General features: G+C 38.4%; 1 protein-coding gene and 1 long non-coding RNA gene across 2 annotated transcripts in view; both read left to right on the top strand.

The window, feature by feature from the left end:
• MAP7 (microtubule associated protein 7) overlaps window positions 1-27485 on the top strand; it is a 92782-nt gene that overhangs the window by 60201 nt on the left and 5096 nt on the right. Inside the window, exons 4-9 of the mRNA XM_027888022.1 lie at window positions 10787-10950; window positions 11772-11883; window positions 15265-15375; window positions 20707-20820; window positions 24264-24391; window positions 26802-26917. Of these exons, the coding sequence (XP_027743823.1) occupies window positions 10787-10950; window positions 11772-11883; window positions 15265-15375; window positions 20707-20820; window positions 24264-24391; window positions 26802-26917 (745 nt within the window). The remainder of the gene's footprint in view (window positions 1-10786; window positions 10951-11771; window positions 11884-15264; window positions 15376-20706; window positions 20821-24263; window positions 24392-26801; window positions 26918-27485) is intronic.
• On the top strand, window positions 12854-15258 carry LOC114059502. Its single transcript, XR_003571676.1, has 3 exons — window positions 12854-13444; window positions 13480-14772; window positions 14883-15258. It is a non-coding gene; the product is annotated as an uncharacterized LOC114059502 (long non-coding RNA).

Genomic DNA, 27485 nt, shown 5'->3' with positions numbered 1-27485 from the left:
GCTTTGGGTTTGGCTTGCTCAAAGGGTAACATGACAGGATGTTTGCTAATCCCTGAAAAGCTTCTCCTGTTGTTGATGGTGTGTGTAGGCTTAGTTTCTTAAGGTTCCAGAGCAAATGGATGTTACTGGTCCATTTTAATTAATTTTTCATATATGACAGTTCCCTGTCTTGAATTAATTCTTTTCTCATGTTTGATCCTTGTGTAATAACAATGCTTTACTCAAGTGCAGAGAGAGATACTTTCCTTAAATTTTCCCAGACTTTGATTTTTTAACTATTAATAAATGAGTGTCTGTTACTGGAAGGATATGACTTCTGTTGAGAAATGTGTTATTTTGTGTGACATGTTTTAAAAGCATCATCAGGGAGGTTTATGAGTTGGCATGGAATCCTTCATTTCCAAGTGAGTTCTGCGTGTCCCTATTATGTATGAGTGTATTGTGTGTTCTTGCATGAAGAATTATTTTGAACTAACAAGAAAATTGAAAATAGCATTGTACTTTCATCCGTATATTTGTCTGCTAACAGTATGATTTAGGAACTGTCTCTTGAGATTTGTGTTCCAGTACAACAAAGCAATAATTTTTACTATGGCATGCCACATTTTCTTTTTCAGTGCAGAACCTAGATAATCAGTCACTCACATCGTGTGAACCATAGCACAGAAATTCCTAAGCTGTCTCTCTTAAACATTAAGTTGGATAATGTTGTTACATAAATGTGTCTTGCTAAAAATTGGACTTGGATTTTGTTAATATTGGGACATCAGTCATGCAACAGTAAAGCAGCTGAAGGAAGGATTTTTTTTTTTCAATAGAAATAAGTTGGATTTAAACTTAATTCCTTTCCTTTTGATTCAGGGGACCTGTCAAGTTTAGCAAAGACTTCTTTTTAAGCAGAAGTTGAGAATTTCAGTCATACCTCAAATAAAATTATTCTCTGCTTCTCAAAAAAAAAAAAAAGAAAAAGAAAAAAAAAGACAAGACAGTGTTCAGTTCTGTAAGCGTAGAGCTGGTAGTAGTTTTGTTTTGTATTTTCAGCTAGTTGAACTGCAGGAGGTCATGTTACCCATCTTTTCAGAAAAATTAAGTTGTTTTACCCTTCTGTTAAGAATATGTGGAGTACCACATGTGGAGTTTAATAAGGATTATGGTTATTTATTGGACAATATTCTGATGTTACAGGAGCGTTGATTTGAGAGCTTTTTTCCTCTCCCTTTTGTTTACTTTCAAGGCTTAATTTTTTTCAAGTTCCACTATGCTGTGATGGATTTGACTTTCCTTGTGGTATAATGGGTCGATGGGTGCTTGCACTCTTGAGGGTTTGCTTGCACCTGGCAATGGTATTTTAGCATCTTATTCTACTTAGCACATTTGGGTATCTAACTCTTGTTTTTAATGAGATTTTAGAGAGTAGGAAAGATACTGTTATCTTTGTTGTCTGGATAGGTATAGCATGTGTGTGGTAGAACTGTCAGCTTCTTGGGGATAATGTTATGCCACCTAATTGAAAAGAATAAAAAAAATCTACAAAAATTCCCCTTTCAACTTAGTATGTTCATATTGGGTTTTGGACCTTTCTTTAAATAACATAGAAGGTACGCAGGGACACATATGTTATTTTGGCAGATCGCGCCATCCAGAAGGAATTATTTTTTTTAGGTCCTTTGCTATAGTAAAGGCATTGCTTTTGAAATGCCATCTGAATACTTCTAATATATGAATTCTTCAACACTTTTTCTTATAGTTCATTTTCCATGATTAAAGTTGTACCAATTTGGTGTGGTTTTTTGCTTCGTTTTTTTTATTCTTCTGACTGTTTGGTAATGTGTGTATTGCTGATATGCACATTCAGACCTTTAAAGGATTATTAGGGTGTTCTTTATTTTATTCTATAAAAAATGGTTCAAGTGTTGTCACTTGCTCTTTAGTGATCAAGTTTTCCTTTGTGTGCTCTTTATGCTAGCACTCTTTCCACAGTGCCTATGCATAAAATTATCATCTGTCCTTTAAAATACAAATATCAGTTCTCTTTTTGTGAGACCAGCCCGCTTGGGTTTTGCAGGAAGGAAATCCCAAGAGAGACAGTGGTAGGTGAGGGTGATAGCTGTCAAATGGAACTGTTCTCAGAGGCCAGAGTGAAGGGAGGTGTCACATTTCTGGCTCCAGCTTGGCACTACAGTTCCTTTGCATGTGTCAGGCTGACTGGCTGTGTTCTGACAGTGGGGGCTGTGAGATGTACACATCTTGGAACTGGGTTGTTTGTGAAGGCAAACATGGTCACTGGCCTGGTCAAACTGGAAAATTTTAAGAAAAGCCACTGCTTTTTCACCCTCAACTGCCATATTGATTGCATCAGTACTGCCAAATTAAACAGTGCTGAAGAGCATTCTGTGGTGCTAAAACTTAATTGTTCTTGCTGTTAAAATGTTATGATGGATCCTGGCAGGGTTTTGGCTCGATCCAACTAGCTGTCTGCTTGCTGATTCCCTGGCAAAGTTTGGGAATTGGCAGGGGAGGCCCATGGGCTTTTCCTCACCTGTTGATTAAGTGCTGTTGACATTTTGGAGGATTGAAGTTTAGCAGTACAGGGCAAAGTTATTCCATTCCAGTTGGTTTCTGGTTCCATTTGTTAGTATAAACTTGGTTCTCCATAACTGTAAAGAAAAATCAAAATGTGTTTTTCAACAGGAAAAGTAACTGGGATTTTAAAATGAGTTTCATTCTGGTAGCCTTAGGTAGTGGCCTAGCAAAGAGGAGGTGTTGGAGTTTCCTTGTTATTACTTAGCACTATCTCAGTCCTGATTCTCGAGAAAACCATTTTAAGTCTCACATTTGTTCATGCTTTATCTACAATAATCCTGCTTGAAAACTAACTTTTTTTTTTATCACAGTTGTGATTCTGACAAGGACACATGGCTCATTTATTTTCTGGCATTGGGAACAAAAGATGGTAATCCTGCCTTCTCACTTAATACAGTCCTTAAATGAAGAGTTATTAATCTTAGTTTTTAGAATACATCTCAATTTCAAGTTGGCGAAATCCACTAAATTCTTAGTACTTAAAATGCATAACCATTAAAATAATATTTTAAAGATCCCATTATCATAGAGATTACTCTCCCATTTGAAAGTGAACATTGGCAAAATATCACATTAATAAAAATTACAGGTTTTTTTCTGTGACTAAATTCCTTCTGGTGTAATTTATTCTCTGGCAGCTGAGGGCAGAACTTCAACATTTCCATAGAAAGAAGCCCCACAGAAACTGGGAATTGGTGATCGTAGCATATGATTAATTTGGGGTGCTCCTGAAGAACTTGAATGTCAAAAGAGTTTATAAGACAAGAAAACAATTTTTAAGGAAGACTAGCCTGAAAATTTCTGTGATTAATGTCCCTCAGAGCATGATTACTGGGGAAAGGTTGGCTTAGAGAATCTAACATTAACTTCACCTTTAATGACAGCTCTGAAGTTCACCTTCTAATTCATTCAGTCAACCACTTCTGTGTAATGTTCCCGTTCTTAGGTATGGTTAAAGCATCACTGATCCATTTTACTGCTAATGCCGCAAGGAGGCAATGACAGCGTCAGTGCGGAGCTGGCAATGGGGAAAGGTGAAAGAGCGGTCAGAGGAGAAAGCTGTGGCCGAGGTCAGGGCCGTAAAGTTAGAAAATATAAAAGCTGGAAAGATTGACAAAGTCTATAGGATCTTCACTTAGATAAGCTGTCCATCTAAGGTGGATGCATAAGGCAGACTGAAAAAGTATGGTGCTAGACTAATCTCTGTTTATATAGGCAGTATACTAGAAAAAAAGGGACTAAAGTGAAGAGACAGCAGAAGGGACAGAAAAACAGGATCTGGCAACGCCTTCCTTGCTTCACATGGATAAACAGAAAATAAAGGCTTTGATACTTAATGCATGTTCCCTTTTCCTCACAGCCTAAAACCCCTGCAAAGAATAGCTCTGTGTGTGACTGGGGGAAGAAACTACAAGATTATTTCCACAAAAGAAACATGCATGGTTTGCAGCTAATATCTTCCACATTAAATTAGTTAATTCCAGTGTAACATTGGTTGGTTTCAAGTCTCTTAAGATCAGAGTGTCTCTTTTGTGATTGACCTTGTTTTCTTTTGCTCTGTTACTCACTTCAGAACTGTCAGAAACACAACCTTAATTATGTTGTTTTGTAATCTAATCCAGCATTACTAGTTTGCAAACAAGCAGAACGTATTAACAGCACATCTAGGGCTCAGTTTCTAAATCCTTTTTTTGTGCTCTGGTTTTATGTCCTTGTATCACATAACTGTGTTCAAATGTATTGATTGTACTAAGTAATGAGATAGAAGAAGGATCAGGCTGTGACTTTTCTTAGTATTTTCCAGCTTTAATGTAACTGTTCCTATGGCATTTAAGCTTTCAGCATGCAGATGCTATCTGAATGATGACCAGCCTTTCTTTGAATGATTCTTGCATGTTCTCAGGCAGCGTGTGTTGGTACAAGGGAGAGGAGTATCATGAAGCTCTTAAGGCTCAGGCCCAAGAAAAAACCTTTTTGTGTGACCATACCCATACTGGAGTGCAGTGTTGGCTCAGCACCAGGCAGAGCTCTTAGCAGTTTCTGGAGAAGCCATCATAAAAGTGGGTATTTCCCCCTTCCACATCCTGCAAATCAGATGCTCTTTTGAGTTGATCAGACCTTTTAGAGGTATCTTGAGTTTCCTGTAGGCTTATCTGCTGATTCCTTCTATCAGCAAAGCATTCAATGTACATGTACAGCTTCCTGAAGCACACCTATGTATCCATAATATAGCTTAATATCCCTATTTTTTTACTTTAGAGCAGGCATTTTAAACCCTTGAGTAAACTTAAGTTTTTACCCTAGAATAGGATTTGTTAATTTCTGTTTGGGGTAGCAGGAAAAAAGCTTCTGCAAATTCTTAAATAGGGACATGAGAATGAAATAAAAAGATGATATTTTCAACTTCTTATTTTTCCTGAAAATATCCTCCTATATCTAAGGACACTAACTTATGTCACTGTATATACCTACCGTCTAGGTGGCAAAAACTGAGCCCTCAAGTTCACAGAAGAATATCAGTAGAGCGTATAGGAAGCAGTGAAAACAAAGCAGATATTCTCCTTTGATTCTCTAATAAGATAAAAAAATAGGAATTGGTGCTTGAAAAATAAGTGTAAAAGTACCTAAGGTTATTTCTCCATCTGCGGAAAAAGTTAAGTTCATGAAAATAGATACTACACTTTTTTCAGCAGATGTATCATACATCATGTTTTCATGTTTTTGTTAAATACTTAGTCCAAGCATAAAATTAGTAGCTTTTTTAAGTTAACAGATGGTTATATGTTTTCTGCTACCTTTTGCCTGTAGCTTAAAGTTGATGGAAAGAGGTAGCTTTTGTATTTGTTTTGAGTCAGATCTATTTTGGTTTAGATGTATTCCAGCTGAACACTTCCATTTACCTTGGTTAATCCATCACTAATGTGAGTTTCTGTTATTGAGCTGTCTTACCCTATCACGAAAATGTGATTTTTATCATCCCTTCCATGAGGAGCAGAAAGCTGAAGATTAGTGTTCTATCCAGAGGTTCAGCATTCTGATTGTCTTCCCAGCAGTAAAGAGTGACGTGAAAGTTAACGCTTTTACATAAAAGTGTTTTCAGCCTTTCTATTCTCGAATTTAGAAGTTCAGATATTCTATTTTCATTACTTTTTCTAAACAGCACAATTGCTGAAGCCTATGGAAATGACCACAAACAATGCCCCAAGAATGTCTAACCATCTACATTAATTACAGAAAGATCTCCATGTCTTTTATAGGCAAATTAATGTTCCAGTGACATCAGTTAAGAAAGCTGATGGGTTTTTAGTTTTTGTTTTTTCTTAACTTATTAATTTTCAGTGGACAACCAAAGAGCTTTTTCATGCTGGGTTACCATTGTAAGCAGATTCCAAGCACAAAAGATCACAGGATCTGTGGAAGTCTTGTGGTTCACAGCAGTGGCTTGTCTTGATGTGGTCATTAGAGTCTGAAAGTAAGTGACTATTAAGTAAAAGCCAACATGCTGCAGCTAGATGGGCTTTTGTGAGATATATATATATATATATATGCTATTATGCTTCTTAGATACTCGTAGCTTTTTCAAAGAGAATGGATTCTTCAAAACTTCTGGAAAATGGTTTGATTGAATTCCAGTTTTGAACAGCTACAGCGTATGGGTTACTAATGTGTTCAGTAACACGGTGTGTCCACTGGTGTTTTTTGGGGTTTGGGTTTTTTTGTGTGGTAGGTTGGCTTGTTTTGTTTTGTTTTTTCTTTTTTTTTATTCATTTATATACCACTATGGTGACAGGATGCTATAAGAGTCTAGAGCATTTACTGAGTGAAGATACGTATAACTTAGACTGCGAACTGGTGTTGCATCAGGGAACAGTCTAGTTCCTCTCTTGAATGCCTGATTAGGGAAGGTAAAGCTTTTAACAAAGATAATATTAAACAAATTTTGCTTGCAATAAATGAATTAGACTCCTGATTTCCTTTTAAGAGGAGGATAGTGAATGATTCTCTCCTTTATTTCTTTTCCCCTATGGTGGTTTTAATCTAGGTTACCAGTTTGTAACCAAGTTTGTAACCAAGGAAGGGGCAGTGTTCCCAGTATTCCATATGATTTTTACGTAAATCAGGGTATAAATAAGAGGGGAGGAGAGGCCTTCGCTCTCTCCTCTTCCACCGAAGTTCGGGAACAGTGGGTCCCTGCACTGGTCTCGCTTATCTAAGGCTGAGGCCTGCAGCATCCACTGACCTGCCACGTGGAGGCTTGGGGAGTGCTGGCCATGTGTGTGTCAATCCTGTTTTTTCTCTCAGGGATGTGGTGAGATTTGTTTTACTAGTTATTTTACTAATTCTCGGGTTTGATTGCGTATATCTGCTCGGTGTCCTTTTTTTGTTCCCTTTTGTTCCTTTTCCCCTTTCCCTATCCCTTTGGGGGGTATTTGGATTCCCTTTTACTGTGTACATAGCATCTTAACTGTAATATACATAAAATATATATATATGTTTTTATATAACTAGCTTGATTTTTGGGTTCTTCAATTTGCATAGGTTTTTTTCCTTTGCCCTGGGGGAAGTAGAAAGGGGGAAGAGAGGGGCTGCTACTGGGGGGTTGGGCATTTGGCAGGGAGCCAAGTCCGAACCATCACATCCCCCAAGATCCATTTCTGCAATATCTACTGACAGACAAATAATAGACTGGAAATTAAAAGTAGTTTTACAGTTTCTGCATGTCAGAATAAACGAAGTCAAAAGTTAAAGTATTACAAGCTCTGCATCCGTAGATATCTGTGCAATACTGTCCAGAGAACTGAAACAAACTCTCTAAACATTTCCCCATCAGAAATGAAACAAAACAGTAGACTTAAATAGGACACAATTTTGGAGATGATAACAAGGAGAAAAAGCTTCACAGGAAGTAATTGTACAGAAAGAACAAGCGAGAGTAATACCCTCTAGGAATGGCATTTAACAGTTACTTAACATTACCACAGTCTAGCACAAATGAACAATTATTTTAATTATTTTAATCAAATATTCAGGGGAAATCAGTGGAATGTTTGCAGTGCGGAATTCAGAGATTAAGGATACTCTTTAGTCTTCTCAATAAACAGAAGGACTTTAGAAATGTCTTTTGCTAGTTTTTAAGTGGTATTTAGATGGTATTGAAGGTAACACGTATTTTTAATTTTGTTTTTCATAAAGTAGTTGGTTGATATTACCTGGGTTGCTCCTTTTGGAGAACATTATCCTCATTTGCTGAAGAAAACAAGATAAATACATGTAGAGTGGAAAGAACAGTGCAGTTCACTGATGTGGCTGCTTATGCTTGGGCTGACACTATTCTGCAGTCCAACTGTGTAGAAGCTAATAGGAAGAGCAAGCTTTTGCAAAAATCACTACCTTTCTGGTGACAGGCTGACAAAGGTTCCGCCCAAGGCATTGGGCAGAAAATTTAGACTGTTAAGTAGAAGGCAAAGACAAAAGGAGGGGATGGGGATGGGGATGGTACCTCAGAGATTACATATTTTATTATATATCAGTTGTTCACGATGTAACTCAAATTGTTGAAAAAGGTGAGCTCAAACTGAGCCCTTTGCTCGGTCTTCTTTGTACCTGGGCAATAGAAAGACGACATGATAAATTGCCCAGAAAAGTTGTGGATGCCCCATCCCTGGAAGTGTTCAAGGCCAGGTTGGATGGAGCTCTGAGAAATCTGGTCTAGTGAAAGGTGTGTCTTGTCCACAGCAGGGGGATTGGAACTAGATGATCTCTAAGGTCCCTTCCAACTCACACCGTTATATGGTTCTATGATCATGGGGGGTCATGTATTTCCAGGAGAAGAGTAGACCATAGTGAGAGTCTCCTCTCTGTCCGTACATTCTCTTGGTGAGCTCTTGCCTTCCCAAGAAGGGGCATCGCAAGAAGAAACAGATGCATGTTTCTGCTTTACAAATTAGCTTTCCATTTGGAACACTAGTTCTGGCTCTATTTTGTTACGCTGTAAGGTTTTAGTGCACAAGAAGAAGCATTTGCAGATTTTAGTTGTCCTGGAAGCTGATTTTTTTGCCATATTCTGCTTTTTTCTGCCTTAATCTGTGGTTTACATTTCTCCTTCAACTCACTTGTAACTAAGTTAGAATAGAAAAGTATTTCTAGAAATCTTCTGCTGGCTGTTGCATTAGTATTTCACAGTTGCAGGTGTTACTTCTCACACCTATTGTTATTAATTATCTAAGGAACTGTACTATTCCTTGTCGCTATAATTATTCTAGCTACGATTGTTAAATTTCCTGCAAACATCTTACTGAGCTTTCACCCTTCTTACCATGAAGGTGTCTTAAGGCTGTCTTTAGCTGCTCAACAAATATCTCTGCTAGTTTGTATCCCACAGCAAAGCTAAACATGCTATCTGCTTTTGTCAGCAAAGTATTTGACATCTGAAATGGTAGAGAGGGATTTTCTCAAGGGAGATGACTCTACAACATGAACTGGTCTACTCTGGATAAAAATTTTCCATGAGATTAAGTATGCAAGTACATAATGTTCAAAGTGGAATCCAAGTTATTTATTGAGTGGGATCATCCCATCAGTGAGATGGGATTTGTTTGAGTAGGCAAGAAGGTGCAGAAGAGCAATATGGTACTGATGAGTCCTGGCATTATAAGAAGTGATTGCAATGTCTGCTCTGGACATCTAAAAGCATTTGGGTGTTTTGGCTTTGGTATATGGTTGTGTCAAACAGCACAAATCTCTCTTTTAATTGAAGGCTGAAATTGCAGTTCTAGAGCACGGGATTTTAAAAATAGGCTCTTTTTTTCTTCTTCTTCTTTTTTACCCCAGATGTAATTTTAAAAATCCCCAAACTCTCTCACTCTTAGTAAGAGAACTTCCTTACATTGCTGGTCTTGGAAATGGCAAAGCTTTTTGACACTGTTGTCATGGTTCCGTGTTTCTGCTGTGTTAAGGTTTTATAATGTGGTTCTCTGTGATACTTGTCTTGTGATTATCATGTGCATTTCTTTCTGCACTCCCACCTATCAGTTCACAAAGATCCAGAAGTATTAAATGGCTGGGATTTTAGAAAAAAACAAGTAAAACATTTTTTTAGAACACATAAATTTCTGGGACCCAAAGATTTCAAGACAGCAATGGGGAGAGATCTAGACCATCCTATGTGATTGGTTTCTTGTGGACTGCGGTTTGAGGCCATGTTCCAGATAATACCTTCATGAAAATTCAGACCCTGATATGGGGAGCAAAATTTATCTTGTTTAGTGCCTCTTGATTCGTCTGTATTAGGTCTTCTGAAACGCGTTCAGAGCGGTGCAGCAGTGGAGTTATGTGATAGATTATAGTTCACCTTTAGACTGTTTTTTTTTGGTGGATAAGTTCTTTCCTTCTGTTGGTACAGATAACAGTCCAGGTGCTAGAATTGTCATCCCAGCCACTTCTATCATAGGGAATGTGTATTGATCAGCAAAGGCAAAAGTGATCATAGTTTTATCTTTCCTTTTTCTTTTTTCTTTTTTTTTTTTTTTCAGTAAAATATTACAGAGTGTTATCATGGCTTGTACAACAGAAGTTTGTGGGAGCCCCTGGTGGTCTAGTGGTTAAGGATGCGGCGCTGTCACCGCCGAGGCCCCGGTTCAATTCCTGATCAGGGCCACTCCCCGGGCAGATGGAGCTCGTTAGCCCATAAGGCAATCCATCTACGTCCTGAGGACCTCACTGCCACCGTCCAAGCGTGCTTGGCCCCGGCAGATGAACCTCAGGATTAAAGGGTGGGCTCAGTTCCGCGCACACTGTGTCTCACCTAAAAAATCCAATGCACAGGCTGGAAGGTGTAAAGACCTTCCCCGGATCTTCGTTCGCGAAGACTGGCCGTTATATTACAACAGAAATTTGTTCACATACACTTGACTTTAGTATTTAGGCATTTTAAGTTACAAAAAATCCTTTTTTCCGCTCAGAAACTATATGCTCAAATAATTGTTGGTAATTCGCAATACATAAATTGAGATGAAATTAAATGGATGTGGGGCCATTTTAATACATAAAGAGAGACTAGGAAATTATGTATGTCTGAAGAAAATTAGTTCAAAAGTTTTTATTAGTTCAAAAAGTTTTTCCATTTAGCTTGTTTATTCAAAATGTGTTTCAGAGTGCATTGCATATATCGTGCCAATCCTTTTATTTCTGATTTTTCTCACAGCTGCAAGAGAATCTGTCTGGTTAGAAAGAGAAGAGAGAGCCCGGCAACATTATGAAAAACATCTAGAGGAACGCAGAAAGAAGCTAGAAGAGCAGAGACTTAAGGAAGAGAGAAGGCGAGCTGCCGTAGAGGAAAAGCGAAGGCAGAGAATAGAAGAAGACAAGGTGAGAATAAATGTCATGAAAACACTTTTTAGCTTGCTTTTACTATAAGATACAGTACTATCAAACTTTTTCTGTAAGAGTTAATATAAAGAATGCAACATGAACCATGGCCAGTATGACAGAGTGTGCAAAAGGATTTTAAGTCTTACTTGCACAAGTACTGCTTCTTTAAGTGACTCTTATGAGTCAAATGCAGTGGAGTTGTGCATGCCTGGGTTAGTCTATGGAACTGCACAGACTGATACACAAAAACACGAATCGGGACAGGTCTGTATGGTTATGTGTTCATTCCAAGCCATTCAGTTCAACAGTAGCTGCATATTAGTTGCCATAAAAAAAAACCTTTTAAAAAATGAGTGGGTAATGAAATGTGCGCTTGGCTGAATTGTCTCAATTAATCTGGCAACTATGTGCAGTGTGATCCTGTGAAAGTCAGCTCATGCTTATGAGTTTTTTTCTTTCCTCTCTCTCCTGGCTGTTCTAGTATTTAGTAGGTGGGAAATAGCACTAGGGTGTGTTTGTATAGTGGCTGCCATAACAAGACCAATGTTTTTTCTCTGTAGTTCTGCAACTCTCAAACAGATACTACCTTTTCAAAAATTCACTTAATTTTCAGATTCTAACTTATTTATGATTTAATTCTGCTTAACCCTGTTCTGGTGTGTGTCTTAGTAGGCATCACATAAGCTTAAACACAATTCAAAGATGCCTGCTAGGTTCTGTCTGTGGGTATGGAGGGTAGATTTGATGAGAAGGGTTTGATGAGAAGATGAAGTTAAAAACCCAGTAGTATCCAAAGGTATTATCCTGTTGTACCTAAGGAACGACATGAAGCTGTTGTACGTCGCACAATGGAGAGAAGCCAGAAGCCAAAACAAAAGCAAAACAGATGGTCCTGGGGAGGAGCACTACATAACCGCATTAGTAACACAGGTAAGGAGGGAGGCTTGGTTTGCTGGCCAGTTTCCCTCCCCTGCCAGTTAACTGGAACTTATTTTGCTTCTGTTAAAAAGGAGGAATGGTTCAGTGTATGTTGTTTTAAATTCTTTGCACTTGATCTTATTATTGCTAGCAATGGCATGCTTCTGACACTCTTGTGTAGCAGAAAGACAACAAGGAGAAAACTGAACAAAAGTTAGAGCTTGTTTCGGGAGTTAACTGATTATGTAACTATCTTGCTACAGCTTCTCGCTTCTGCTGCTTTGCTGTTGTTTGTGTGTGTATATGTGGGTGTGCTTGTGCCCTGTCAATCTCGTGATATGAGCTACTGTGGCAAATGCTAGCTATATGCCTCAAAAAGCAGGTCTGGTGGAAATGACCAAAGACTGAGATTCAAATAGACACAAGGAAGAAAAGTTGTTCTTTGTAATAAGCTATCTGTGCCTTGTACAAATATTTTGGAAGATAGAAGTCCGCAAATTAAGTTTAAGTGAATTTTAGATATATTTGGCTTTTTTCCCCCAATTATCTTCTCTAACTTAATCTGCCAATCATTAATGTGTATATGCCCTGTTAAATGTGAATCAAACCCCCATAAAGAGGACCTTTCCTTTATTTACCACCAGAAAGTGGTACTTAAAGTTCTTTTCTTCCTATTCTAATTTCAGTGTGCCCAACCTTTCATCAAGGAGGAAAAAAAAAAGTTGAGAAAAGAATGCTTATGTTCTGAAATCTTTATCATGTATAAGTTCAATAAACAGTTATTTTTCATAATGGGTTACTTTTTTTGCTTAACTCTGTATAACTTATTTGATTTTTATTTTATTTTCTGTGAAAAATCATTGTCTTGCATTCTGTCCCTAGGTTATTTTTTTGAATCATCATTCACCTTTCTCGATTTAGCAGGCCTGGAGCACCACTTCAGATCTCAGGGTGGTGCTAGAAAAGCTGGTACATAATGCTGTGTTTTTTTATTCCTTTACCCTTAGCTAGTTCTCAGGAATTGAGATCATCAGTAACTAAACCACCCTCATGTAGTTGCAATGCATGTTTAACATCATGCTGATAGATTAGAACTGTTCTTAGTACCAGATTTTTTCATTATTATTTATTTTTTCTAGAGAGCTACTACTGGCTGACTCTAAAGATTTGGCACAATTCACTGAAATGAAGCATAATATTCTGTCTACTGAAATTCAAGGAGACCCAATTTGAATATTTTGTTATTTTCTAAAACCCTTTTGGCATACTGCATACACACAGGATTTACAATTATTTTGCACATGAACACAGACACATAACCAGCTACATTGGCTGTTATGTTGCTCATGGGTATTTTAATTTTTTTTGCTGGGTTTTGTTTTTCTTTTTTTTTTTTTAGAACAAAGCAGCAATTTTCTAGGCAATGGATTGCATTTGACCTATTCTATATTTATAGGATTCATATTGCCAACACTTATATGCAAATCCTCATGCTGAATGGCATTCATTTAAATAAGGTTCATTGACACGAGAAAGGTTGGCATGCCAAATAACAGAGGTGATTTTTAATATTGTTATTTGTCATCTTCAGTAAGCTGGTTTATGCAGTACATCATTTCTGCCAAATGCAGAAACTTCATGGCTGTATTGATATACTATACAGTTTCTCAGGGATAGATTAGATATGAGATCAAAATCCCCATTCCCAGAAATATTGTTCTGTTCTCAGGAAGCCTGAGCATCCTGTCTCCAGTAATGACTTATTCACACAGAGCATTCTTCAATATACCCCCTAGATCAATGTGGGATAAGTGTGCCAGCCTACAGAGGTCTTGTTCTCCATTTCAACACCTAGATTTCTCCTTTAAAAACCCATTTCTGAGTTTTATTCCCCTTCCACTACCCAGTCTGCCAGTTTTAGACTCTCACTAAGTCATTCTAACACTAGGCACAGTTAGCGAATAATCTCATGGAGTAGGGAAGAATCTTTCTTCAGCTCAACCAGTTATGGTGAATCCTTTATAACTCATAGATCTGGGGAGAGTTAAGGTATTTTTCATATACTGTATTTCTATGAAATTTTTTGTGAATACAGTGAGTATGCTCTAATCCATTAGGACAGAACAGGTAAATACAGTGTTGATGTACTTGTCATAAATAAATAATGGCAATAGTATTTCAGCAACATCACCCTTAATTTTGTCAGTGTTCTGAATTTGTATCTTCTCCCAAAAGAGTATGCAGACATATTTTTGCACACACAGAATATGAATCAGCAGAGCAGTTAAACATATGCTTAAGCCTCATTGCATTTCAGAATGGTTGAATGCTTTGCTGAGTAGTGCTGAGGGTCAGTACATGCTAATGTGTAAGCAAAAGCAGGATTGACTCTCACAGCATGTTCTGAATGTCAGATTTCCAAATGGAAATTTACAATGGAGAATGTGTAGTTGAGATATGTAGCTCTTTTCTTTTTTTTTCTTTTTCTCTGAGAGAGAGAGAGAACAGAAAGGACATAGCTGACTTGTTCAGCTCATTCCTTCCCTTCTGCTATTGCTAGCAACCTTCCTGTGACACCCATATACACAAACGTGTGCAATCTCTATTCTTGAAATAACCATCACCCCCTCAGTAGGGTGCAGATGCTGACTGCAGCAGTTGGGCAGGCAAATGATGTGATACTGCTCTAAAATGTAGAGAAAATGTAAGCAAATTATAAACGTTTAGTGTTACATATGCCATGTATCTGCATTACAAGTGCCTTCCACAGAGACTGAATTTCTGTAATCTGCTGAACTGTGTGCTCTTTTGGATTAACGCAGTACAACTTTGTTCTCAGCAGGTTGAAAATGACTCTGTGGTGGGCAGTTTAGCACTTCTACGTAACTGTGGGATTTTTAAGTAAATCTTTTAATTCCTTTTGTGCTTACCCTCACTTCCTTTGTGTACTGGCCTTCCCTTAATCTTTCAGCATTGCATTGTCATGATATTGACTGTCTGCCTACTAACAGTGCCCTTTCAAATGTCACCTTTTATTGAGGTGTTAAAGTTTTTTCTTAATGAATAACTTTGAGTTTCCATCCAGCCGGGTCCCTCACTGAAGCTTTCTATTGTAAGTCATGAGCAAACTTTTTCCAAGAATACTGAAAATCTTTAGATTGCAACCCATTAAATGATAACGAACAGAATATTTTACACATTTGAAGCTTAAATTGTTTTGTGCCCAGTCTTTGAGTCGCCTATGCAGCGTCTTCTGAGAAATCCATTCTGTTCTGAAAGTTCTTGTGGTAGAGCAGGAGTGACCTAGTCCTGTTTTCCTCCTCCCACTAGCGAGCTAGGAACTTGCACTATTGCATGTGGGCTGTCAATTAGCATTATCTCCATTTGTTTTAGATCGAGACAGGCGGTCTGTTTCAACAATGAACCTTTCGAAACATGTTGATCCAGTCATTAACAAGCGGCTCTCCTCCTCATCTGCAACATTACTAAATTCTCCAGACAGAGGTACAGTTTCAAAGAAAAAAAACCTAAAAGAGCAGCAAGAAAGAATGTTCTATACTGATGTATTACTTTGCACATAAAACAGGCTTCTGAAGTCATTTTCTGTACTCATCTAAGTGGTAGTGGAAAGACTTCAAATGTGACAAGTAAATGGTTGAACATTTTTTCCTGTGAGAACAAATAATTCTTGTTTTTTAAAACAAGAGAACTGACCTAAATAATCCTGCTTTAGCAAATTATAAAAGCAGTGCTTCTGTCAGGTTTTTAGTAAATGAGGTACAACTACTGAAAGAATGCATCACTCCATAGTGCATGCAATCATGTGTGACCTTTTATTTGCATTAGACCATTTTGTCATTATTTTGCTTTCCTTTCTTTTTTGGTAGTAGTTCTTGAATATCCAGGAAGCATGAAGCTTTCAAGCAGTTACTTTATTAAACTTTCTGGTTATTTTATTACCATTTTTTGTTATTTTTATCGAAGAAGTGTGGGTGTTCTTCATATTGTCTGTTTATTGACTTTTTGTGTCCAGTTACTTTTCAACGATTGCTTCATTTCAGTGTACATTCTTGGTGTTTACAAGTGTGCAAAAATGATAAACCATCAAGCTTTTAAAAATTAACATAGCTGAATTGCTGCCTCTGTTCTGAGGATTTACAAGATTGAAGCATTGAGCTTAAAAGTTTTATAAAAGAATCTCTCTTGTGTAACTTGTGCAAAGAGCTTTACAGAAAAGTACTTGGTAAGGATTTTTTTGTCCTCTACTGAGAACGAGTTCTGTCCCATTTCAACCCAGAAAAATGCACGTTTTAAAAACAAATTTTTAAAATGGAGTTTTGGTTGTGTTGCAAAACTGTTTGGGCAGTGTCATTATTTGTGTGTCTTAAACTAAGGGCTAAGTACATGCTTGAACGTGTGTATCTGGGTGAATTGGTGAGATGTGTTCATGCTAGTGGGCTAACCTAGTTGTAGATTCTGTTAACTGAGAAAAATACAGCATTACATTAGGAAATCATTTATTCCAAAACACCAATAATTTCTTGATTTAAATATTGAAATCCAATCAGTTTGAACTTTATTAGCTTTTCAGGTGTGTATATTTTTTCCAGATGGTTGCTGGTCTTTGCCAGGTGATGCTTTTTTGATGAAGGATCTTGGTGATGTGAGCAGGCATTAAGTATGAAGGATAGTCTCTTATGGACTGTAACTCATTCCATTATAGTTTCTGCCACCCATTTCAAGTTCAGGAGAAGTTAAACTGAATACTAAGCAGTCTAGCGGTGGGGAAAGAGAAAGAAGTGATGGCTATATGTCAAAATGTTGAGGCATTCTTTGCTTGGCATTTTCATTAAAACAGCATAGAACTCTTCAGGAGCCCTTTATGACTTTCCCAGACTCCAACACAGAAAGTAAATCCAAATGCACTAAATGCTCTTCCTTGTGCAAAGTCATATACCTCCATCTAGTTGAGCCAGTGACACTGGCAAGTGCTCAAAGGAAGACTCTGACTGCCTGCTCCCCATTTCACCTTCCAGAGGGCACCCAGTCACACTTTGTCTGTAATACATAGTCCTACCTGCAAAACAGCAAGCTAGAGATGAGGATGATAAGCTTACCTACTAAGTGGCTTATGGCTGTCAACCAGAACTTGTCATCTGTTAAGCAGCACCTTTTTATCATTTGAAGGACAGTATTTTTTTTTTTTTGGCGTAGCAAAAGACAAAATCTTTCATTAACTAATTGCCTTTTCAAGTATAGGATTGCTATATATAGCTCTTTATCTTCATCTTACTTATAGCTATGTAGCTATATATAGCTCTTTATCGCAGTTGTTCAATTGGGCAGCTAGAATGGGCTTCTCATTATGCTTTTATGTTGTTGTAGGTAGTGAGTACTTGGAACTGTAACAAAACATGAGCACACACATTCAAGTGGAAAAAACTGTTATTGACCAATACATTTTGGTAACTGTGCTCTTTAAGGAGAGATTAGCAAGGGAATAAGACTTTAGATGAGCTATGAGCTATACACTTTTAGTTTTGCAAAACTTGCACCATATTTGTTTCCTTCCCTGCAGTGATTTTTCTTTCAAGCAGATGGTAGTCTCAGTCATTGTATCACATTTTTTTGCAACCTTTATAGAAGACATTCAAGGACTCCAGTATTGTTTCCTATTGAAAGAGCAGTTTTCTCCCATTTACTCCTCATCATATTTGTGTCTCTGTATAAGCAAATACCGTATTTATCAATGAGAGTCTCCTTTGTGGTGCTTATCAGCAGGCCTGTTAAATCCCTCCTCCCATCTGTTCCTACAACTAATCAGATGCTGCTGTTTGCTTACTTGCAATTTATTCTGCCGCTGCTAAGACAACTTTCCAATATTCAGATGATTGTAATCGGTTCACTTTTGTCAGCTCCCTGTGACTTTGTGTGTTTTCTAGTTACAAATTAGGTTATAAAGATCTTTAATCTGTTAAAAATAACCTGCTTGTGTCTGGGGGTAGGGGTACTCGCTCATGTCAGCAACGCTATCACGAATGTGCTTCCTGTGTGGAAACAGGGAGCAATAAAGGCTGAGAGAGTTGGGGTTGTTCAGCCTGGAGAAGAGAAGGCTCCAGGGAGACTTTATAGCAGCTTTGCAGTACCCAAAAGGGGAGCTGGAGAGGGACTTTTTACAAGGACTTGTAGTGATAGGACCAAGGGTAATGGCTTCAAAATGAAAGAGACCATGTTTAGATTAGATATTGGGAAGAAAATCTTCACTTTAAGGGTGGTTAGACAGGTGGAACAGGTTGCCCAGAGAAGCTGTGGATGCCCTGTCCCTGAAATGTTCAAGACCAGGCCATATGGGACTTGGAGCAACCTGGTCTAATGGAAGGTCCTGCCCACAGGGACACCTCATGGGCAACCATGACAGGGAGATTGGAAGTAGATGATCCTTAAGGTCCCTTCCAACCCAAACCATTCTATAATTCTGTGAAACAGCCCTGAGAGTGATAGCTTAACACAGCAGGAAAACAAAAAGTACTGCTTCCCCTTGTCTGTCAGACGGTTTGAAATACTAAATCTGCCACAAAGCCAAAGTGCATCTAAATGAACTCTAAGCTAAACCCATTATAGAGATTCAAGGAGACTTCACTCCAGGGTCCTGGCTAAAACTAGTTTGACACCTCTGAACCAGGCCTATTGCTTATACAGAGAAGAATGTTTTTGTTGGTCTCTCTTAGCTCACCGTTGCGCGTATCAGCTACCTTGCTGCCACACACTGCCTCAGAGTGCTTTAGTTGGATGCTGTGGACACATGATTGCTTCCAGTAGGTGATGTGGAGATTAACTCCCCTGTGTTAGGGGCAAAGAGAATTAAACCATACTCAGCTTTAGGGCAAGGGACGTGAGATAGGTGAGATATGGCAATATAGTGTTTTAAATCATCAGTCTTTTAATTGTGTCCCCTTGAGGCTACTTCAGTTCTTGAGACTCCTGTGTAAGATAAGGCCTAGGGCTGGCCTAAGGCGCCGTATTTACACTGTGATGTTTACTTATCAGCTGTTTGCAGCTATACAGGTGAACTCCAAGAAATGGGTGCTATACATAGTACCGATGTACTGGCCTAAAATTTCAGGGATTGCGTTCTGGAGTTGTATGATCTTTGTTAAACTACAATAAAAGAGTTTCTCCAGACTCATCAACGCTCATACATGTGAGCCTCACCTAGTAAAGACCACAAAAAAAGAATCTCTTGTCTTGCAACAGTAGCTTTAAACAGTGATCATACTGGGCATGGTGCCTGGAGATGAAAGGAAGCAAAGACATTATCATTAGTGCATCCAGTTTAATGGTACTTCTGTGATTTTTTTCTTGATTGTTAAATTACAAGCTTAATGATAATGTGTGTGCTGTAATGGAGGTCTCTGTAGGGTATTTTGTGTGTCTGTATGATCTGTACCATTGGAGAATGGAACCATTAATCACAAAAAGCTCTGGCAGTAGTACACTGCGTAAAAGGACAGTTATGCAGAGAGCCTGCTGTGTTTGAAAGTCATATATTTCTATAGTAATGCCTCTTGTTGAGTTAGCAGAATTTAGGGGAGCGATTTGAGAAGTGCAAAACAGCACTGAGGGCAGATTAAGCAATTATATTTTCATAGGATGAGATTGAGATCAGCCCCTCTTTTCATGGGGCTCAGCATGGAGTAGATTAAAGACAGATTCAGAGTTTATGGCTATTAAAAGTGATGGATGTCTACCTTTAAAAATGCAAATTAATGTCAAGTTTATTACAGCCAGTCACTTCAATGACTTTTAGAGACTGAGCCTCATAATTTCAAGCTGCAAACACCAAACTAAGCCCAATGAGTCATGAGATGTAAGAAGACCTGATTTCACTTGCAACATCAAGATTATTGCTATAGTGAAAGCTTACTATAATGAACTGCTTTGGGAACTAGTTGAATATTTTGGTTTGTGATGCCCATTATAATACAATTTGTTGCATTGGAATATCAAGGAAATATTTAACTCAATACAGAAAATAATTTATAGAGCTCTTTTGGTTACTGCTTCACCATGATAAATGTTTATGTAGTATTTAAGAAAAGTAAGTAAATAAATATTACAAGACAAAAGGAATTCATTGACAAGCTAAATTTGCCCTGGGCAATACTGGGAAAAGCAAAGCAAGGGAGTGATTGCAGTGAGGTCAACCTGTAGTGTGTTTTCACAATAGACTTACAATGCATAAAGTTGACTCTTGTTTACTGTTCTACATGGAAAGTGGTCATTGGCAGGATATTTTGACAGAGTATTAATGATCAAATGTATTTATTGTGTGGCTTCACGTAATAATGAGACAGCTGTAGCTGATGAGTTTTGTATCTGCAGCTCTGACACCATTCTCTGTGTAGTTGTAACCAACCTTATTTTTTTCTCTAGCTAGGCTGGCAGACTTTGGAAGGTGTTTTAGTGTAACTAGAAGACTGTATGTGTAGAAAGAGTTTGGGACGCAAACATCTCTGAAGTCTATATTTGGGAGTCTATATATTAGTCATCCCTAATATGGAATGTGGTGGATATGCAAAATATCAGTAACAATTTGCCATAATGCCACAGGCAGTAACAAAAATTAAATGTTCAGATATACATGTTTCTATAGGAATTCTTCTGCTGAAATGGTGTAATAATAAAATGCAAACCACTGAACTATTGTATGCTTTTGATCTCTGAAGGACAGTTTTAAGATTTTGAGTAGTGAGGAAATAGAACTAATACTCCTGCAGCATGTAATTATTTGTGAAGTGTTTGACCTAACATCTTGCTTGTATGGTGCACGTTCAGCTCGCCGTCTTCAGCTCAGTCCATGGGAGAGCAGCATTGTTAGCAGGCTCCTGACGCCCACTCACTCATTCCTGGCCCGAAGTAAAAGCACAGCTGCATTGTCTGGAGATGCAGGTAATCCTTTAAGAACAGAGGCTTCATGTCTCAGACACTTATTTTTCCAGCTTCCCTGACGGATGTTGTAAAGTCATTGATCTAATTATGAGTGTATGGTGGCATCCCAGAATGAGGTTGAATGTCCACAATTAATTTGCATGACAGCATGAAAGCTTGTTTGTACAGTTGCTTGCTATGCCTCTTTCTCCTACCCTCTCTTTCTTAATTTCTTTTGCCTCTTCATTGTTGCAATAAATGAATACAAAACATGCGGAGCAACAAAATCACACCATCCATGGCTGTTTAAGGAAATGCACATGATCTTGTAAAGAGCTGATTCAGCACATCCACTGCTAAGGCTGTGTGAGCTGCTTGCTGCAAAGGAGTTTCACCCCCTGCCAGGGCACTTCCCACAGGGAACAAGTTAGACTTGTATAAAGATAGGCCCTGGTTACCGTGCATTTAATACACATGAACTTAAATGTGCAGGTTTATTCAGGTTATAATAATTGTGATGTTCTCTGCCAACCCCAGAACAGCACTCACTGAGGGGAAAGTTAATGTGCAGAAATGTGATGATATTGCTAGGTGTTAACTGAAAGCCCAGGCAAAACTGTATTCCAAAGACAACCGGGGCATGGCTGCTTATCATGTGTCTTAGACAGGTGACTGCTGCCTCTTCTTTTATCATAGGATGTTTTATAATCATCCACTGGGGACTTTACCATTACAAGAATATATTGCTGGACGTGCTGAATGTGTATGTCTAGGCAGGTCTTTCTTGTCTGATGTGGACAGGATTTTGATTCTAATTAAAGAACATAGAAGGTAAGAAGGAATAGAGATCTGCTAAGATTACTTTTAAAGAAGCTTTCACTTAAGAACTCTTATAACTAATTAGGCTGCAGTACATTTCCACAGGGGTAGTGCTGTAGGAGCAAAAATGTGGATGATATTCTGCAAATAGGGGAATTAACAAGTACAAAATTCCTTTTCACTCTTCATAAATAATAGCTTGTAAAATTAATATTTAATGTCATCTATCAAGGAGGATATTGGAAGTTCAGCTCTTCATTAGGGAATAGTTGAGAAGTAAGTGTCTTCATTTTGTAAGTGATTACTAGAGCAAGTGTGAAGCTTTTCATGACTGCTGTTGTTTATTCTGTACAATAAGCTCTATACTGAGTGGAATATTGAGAAAGACTACAAATATCAAGAAAGACTGGTTTATCAGTCTAAGGCAATTCCCTGAGATACCTTCCCTATGCTAACTGGAACTGTACCACCCAGAAGAATAATCCATCTGCTCATTGTTTTCCAGGTATTATTGCAGGTATTATCCTGCAGCCCCTTCATGCAAGATGCTTCCTGGAGGTTAATGATCAGGTGATGGCAATGGCTCACAGCTGTGCTCTGAGCACTCCACTCATCCCAGCCTGCCATTATTCTCTAGAAAATTACCCTGCCCTTTGGCTGTAAAGATAAATTACAATGCAAAAAAATCCAAACCAGATTAAATATGGATTCACGTCCTTAAATTTTAAGTGAGCTATTAGGGACATCCAGCAAAAGAGCACGTCTGGATCTTTTTTTAAATAAATCCTCCCAAACCAAAATATTTTTTAAATAGCTCTCAAAAAGCTCCTCTGAATAGATGTAATCCTGTTAGTATATGAATCATTGGGAGTGCTTCCTAAAACATTGTTTGGCAACATCACAAGTGAAAATGAACTGCTTGTTTTTAATACTTGCAGTGTCATCCATGATGGTAACTTCAGATAATCGGCATGGAGAAAGGGAATGGAATCACAGAGAGGGAACCCATGAATTAGAACCTCGGTAAAACATATTATGCCACCGCCTCCAGTTTGGTTTGGATAACTTCAACCAAAACAAAAACACAAACAAAAATCCCTGGTTTTTTGTTTCTTGCTTGTTTTTAAGTCAGTCATAATACCTCATTAAACCTAAATCCCTATAAACTATAAGGCAAGCATGGGTGCCGTTGCTGTAACACTTACATGAGACCCTCTTTATTCCTAATGTTAATCTCTTGGTGCAGGAGAATTTGCAGCATTAGTACTGTTAATTCTATGAGCTCTTCCTGTAACAGCAGCTGTACTGTTGTAAGACTGGAAGAATTAACTGTATGTGGAACTGCATTCTTTCAAGTGATCTCAGAGGGATCTACACCGCGCACACTGTGTCTCACCTAAAAAAATCCAATGCGCAGGCTGGAAGGTGTAAAGACCTTCCCCGGTTCTTCGTTCGCAAAGACTGGCCATTACTTACTATTGGTTTGTTTTTACCACAGAAAATGAGGATGTAAATTTCTATTACTTGGAAAAAAAAAAGTGTAGGGAAGATATACGAGAGGCCCTATTTTTACTTCAAGTAATGTGCTGGATAACAGTTATGGTAAACCTCTGTTAAATGACTAGGAGAGACTAACAGGAGCACACAGATAAAACTCTGCAGTAATAACATCGTTTTTCCCAACCTTCTCCTTCAGTTAAATCAAGAGAAAGTCCAAGAACACTTTGCTGCAAGAATTTCCCCATGATGTGTTTTGAAGTGTTACAATTCTCTTTGAAGATGTACTCAGAATACTGTATATCTGACACCTGCTATTGTCAGGTGATCTTTTGGTAATAGTCTTTTTCCTTGTGCAGCCAACAAAAACTGCCACCCTGGTTACTCAGATACTGATTTCCAAGTTGATTTGTTGTTGTCAGCCTGCTTTTTTTAATGTGCCAAATAGTTTGCTGTCGAGAATGTATTTGATTCAGTTGTTATTCTAGTGTTATCAAGAAATATGATAGGCTAAAATATTCCTAAAAAGGATTTTAAAAAACACATCACTTGCTAAAAATTGTAGACAACAATTTCACTGATTTCCTAGGTGAAACTGTTTTGTATTGTTAATGTGTTTTGATCTTTGTGTGGATGTCTCCTTTAATTTTTCTTCACTTCCAATGCAATTAATAGGCATTCTGATTTTAGTGTGATTGTTTTCTATTCTGAATGTAATTGAAACTCATTTTCGTGCATCTACTAAGCTAATCAGTTAGACCAGCCAATGTTTCCACTGCTTTTTCAGAACCACCAGTTGTATAAAAACTTAACACGAAAACATCATTACTGTCTACTACTCAGTATTATGGCATACTTCTTAAATTTTTTTAGGGCCATTATTAGTTTACAGATGGAAAAATACATGAGCACTTACTGAAATTATATCATTACTGCATGTGTGGCCAAGTTAACGTATCAAATGATGGTTCTGACTTGAGAATTAGTCATTTCTCTATGTATTAATACCTTCTCTCTTTTCTGTCTTTCTCGGTTCTTTCTGTTCCTGCTGGCTTTCCTCTGTCCTTCTCCAATGCTACTCTGTAATTAAAACTAATAAATAACAAAAACAACCCACACCGTAGTTATCCCCGTTTGTCCCCGTTCAGCATCTTGCAGCCCCATCAGTCCTCTGTCCTACAAGGCCATGAACTGTAGGAATTCAGGAGAACGAGCAAAGCTTTACGCTTCTACTGATGCCGTTGGACGTAGGAGAACAACAACGCACCTTGCAGGGGTAAGTCTGCCATCTGCACATGAGCTGAGTGTCTCATGCCGTGACCACCTCATGGCATTGCTTGTTAGGACTGGAATAGCTGCAGGGATACTTATTCCCCCTCAGCGCTGTCCCCTTCCCCTCCAACTGTGTCAGAGTTGGCTGGATTTTAACTGAAACATGCTGTGTTATGTGGTGACATGGCCTGATAATGCACCAAAGAATCCATGTGGGAAAACACCAATGTTTTCCAAACACCCATGTTTGCAGAGTAGATGCCTTAGCTTCTCATGAGGCACAGAGACAGTAACAGTGAATGTACCCTGTTCTCAAGTGGAGTCTTTGCTGTGTTTAAGGCCCAAGCTGGTGTTCCAACTTTTCCCTCAGCGGGGAACCTATTTTTACCAGCAACCTGGTTTCACAAAGCCTGCAAACTTTCATATCTTCTGAGGCCTCTAAAAAATTCATCTGACCCTCTAGAATAGAGGGGAATGCACTCACACGTCTCTATACACAAGCACACAGAGCACTATCCCTTCATCTGTACTTATCTTAGGAGACCAGACTAGTAAACTTTTCCTCACTGAGAAGGAAGAGGTTGGTCTAGGAGCATAGTTTGTAAGTGAGGCTTTCTATAGGTCTCCTGTACATTCTGAATGATTTAGTAGCTGTACTGTGACTGATCTGAGCTTTTCGGGAAAATCACAAGTGTGTAATACAGGCGGAACAAATTTGTGTTGACTGTGCTCCATGCCAATAGGACGCAGTCAGATCCAGTTCAGATATCATTCACTGAACTTGAGCAGTTGTATTTTTCCCTTGTACTCTACAACCTGAGTTTGTTCAGAATGTGAGAAGAGTTAAAGTCACTTCTGAAAATGATTGTGTAAGAGGTTCTTAGTTCAGCCTGATGGGCAAAAGGTCAAGAGGCAGTACCGCTATTGACATCCTTGTTGGAAGCAGTGTTAATCAAAGTGGCATGAATCATAGCCAGTACTTAATCTTTCAGACAGATGATAGTATATTGAAGATCAGGCATAGCACTGGGATGTATCTGTAGAGAAATTTCATAGCATGTGCATAGTGCATTGCAGTCTCCAGAGCTATTGGTTTAATACCTCTTCCTCTCGAGTCTCTCTCAATGCAAGTAGTTTGGGTTTTGGCTTTTTTTTTTTTTTTCCCTAAATTATAAAGAAGAGAGGATGTTACTTTTTAAGGGAGGAGATGATGTAAAAATGTTAATACAAAATGAGTGAGTTAAGAGCTGTTTTCAGTAGCCTGTATGGTGTGGTGAATCTTTTATTCTTCTGTGAACTTCTGTAGGAATTCAGCTTTTTACTTTATTGATATCAAGAAAAATTTTCTGATGGTCTGCTTTCAGTACTAATAAAGTAGATCCAATAGAGAGTTCTTGCTAGCAAGCCAAAAATCTTGTTCACTGTAATGCATTTATTCTGGTTGTGTATGCTTTGATAACTCATATGCTCATTAAATTGTTTTCAGGCTTTCTTTTCCAGTTGTTAGCCTGGTTTTCAGGTGAGGGGACGAGCATCACAGAGCTCTGAGCTAGTGAGGCTCTAAAGCGTCATGGTACACCTTCTGTGGGGGTTGTGTTTAAGCCCCAGCTGAGGTGACGAGCAGCAGCCTCTGCATCGTATTGGCTGAGGGGCAGCTTAGCGTGCTCTCCAGTATTCCCGTTCTTCAACTTCCAGAGTCGGAGCTCATTATTTCAAAACCATAAATTTTTTCATTTACACTTAAATAGGGGAAATACATAAATGCCTAAGTTCTGATATATTCCTTCTTCTATTAATACAGACCAGAGCTGTCATAGGAATGTTTCTCAACTTAGGATTTTATTTTTTAAAAATTAAGAAGGAAAAAAAGAAATCACTACCATGTGATTAGTACCATGTACTAGTGGTGAAATCATCCAAGAAAAAAAGAATAGGATAACTCTTGTACCACATTTGAGGTCTTTGAGGACATCTGTGGCATTCACATGTAAGCATGAACACAAAAAGTTGTGCTATATAGGAAGAGTGTGACTAAGTATGAGCCCAGGGTAGAGGCTTGTTTTGTTCTTTCTTCCAATAAAATCCTGGATTTGTGGGAAGTAATGGAAGGTGCTCTGCAGCAATCAGCCAAGATCAAAGATGTAAAAATAAGCCTCTGCAAATTAGCCCATTGCATCTTAGGACAGTAGAGAACGATTAAAAAAAATTCTTGCTGTCAACTGCATATTTACTGACAAAGATGGTGTCAGGTTACAGGAGCTATATTAATGAACTTGTTAAACAAGCTATAGAAACTACTGACTCAGCACTGCTTTTTATCAGCCCCCAACCCCTCATTCTTAACTGAGCTTCATTGCTTTCTTTAGCTGTGTGAACTCTGGCTTGACTTTGTCTTTTTGTTTGCTGAGCTATAGACTGACAAAAAAGAAAAGGAGAGAGACTATTTGACATCCAGCTTCTCAGCCAACTTTAAAGGAGGTCATTTTACTTCCAACCCCAAAGCTAGATCACCAGCTCCCTCTCCAGTTTGGTAAGTCAAGTACATGCTTAGCTGGAAATGTGCTGTAGGCAGCTCTGATTGTTCTATTAATTAAATGTGAAACAATGCGAAGTTATTTGGTGATGTAGATGTTTTCTCTCTGCAAAAAGAGAAAAGAAATTTTAAAGAACTTTTAAAGAAATATTGCTGCTTCCCTGAGGAAGGGGAAGTGGGGAGGAAAATGTGTTTTATTACCTCATGGCTTGGCTCAGTGCTCACAGATATGGGGAGCTGCAAAGAGAGGCATTTTTGGATGAAACTAAATCAGTTGTACCAGCAGTCCTGCTTGATAGAGAAACAAAGAGATGGTTTTATTTTTAGCTACTGTGGTTGTAGCAGTGATATGTAGGTGGAAACCAACATTGTCACTCTTTGATTACACAGGCGTGCGTCAAAATCTTTGCCTTTTTTGCCTGGCACACCCAAGCAGATTACTTCCCCACCTGGTTCCTCCAAAATTTCCTCTGCTCAGACACGTCCTCCTTCTCCTGGCAACATCCGACCAGTCAAAAAAGAGGTCAAGCCAGAGGGTGAGAAGAAAAGACCAGAAAAAGAGGCT

This window comes from Empidonax traillii, unplaced genomic scaffold (genome assembly GCF_003031625.1).
Source record: "Empidonax traillii isolate 1590-97213 ecotype Southwest subspecies unplaced genomic scaffold, ASM303162v1 scaffold229:size1690559, whole genome shotgun sequence".
Taxonomy (NCBI): domain Eukaryota; kingdom Metazoa; phylum Chordata; class Aves; order Passeriformes; family Tyrannidae; genus Empidonax; species Empidonax traillii.
The sequence above is the reverse complement of the archived record's forward strand: the minus strand, read 5'-3'. Positions and strand labels throughout refer to the sequence as shown.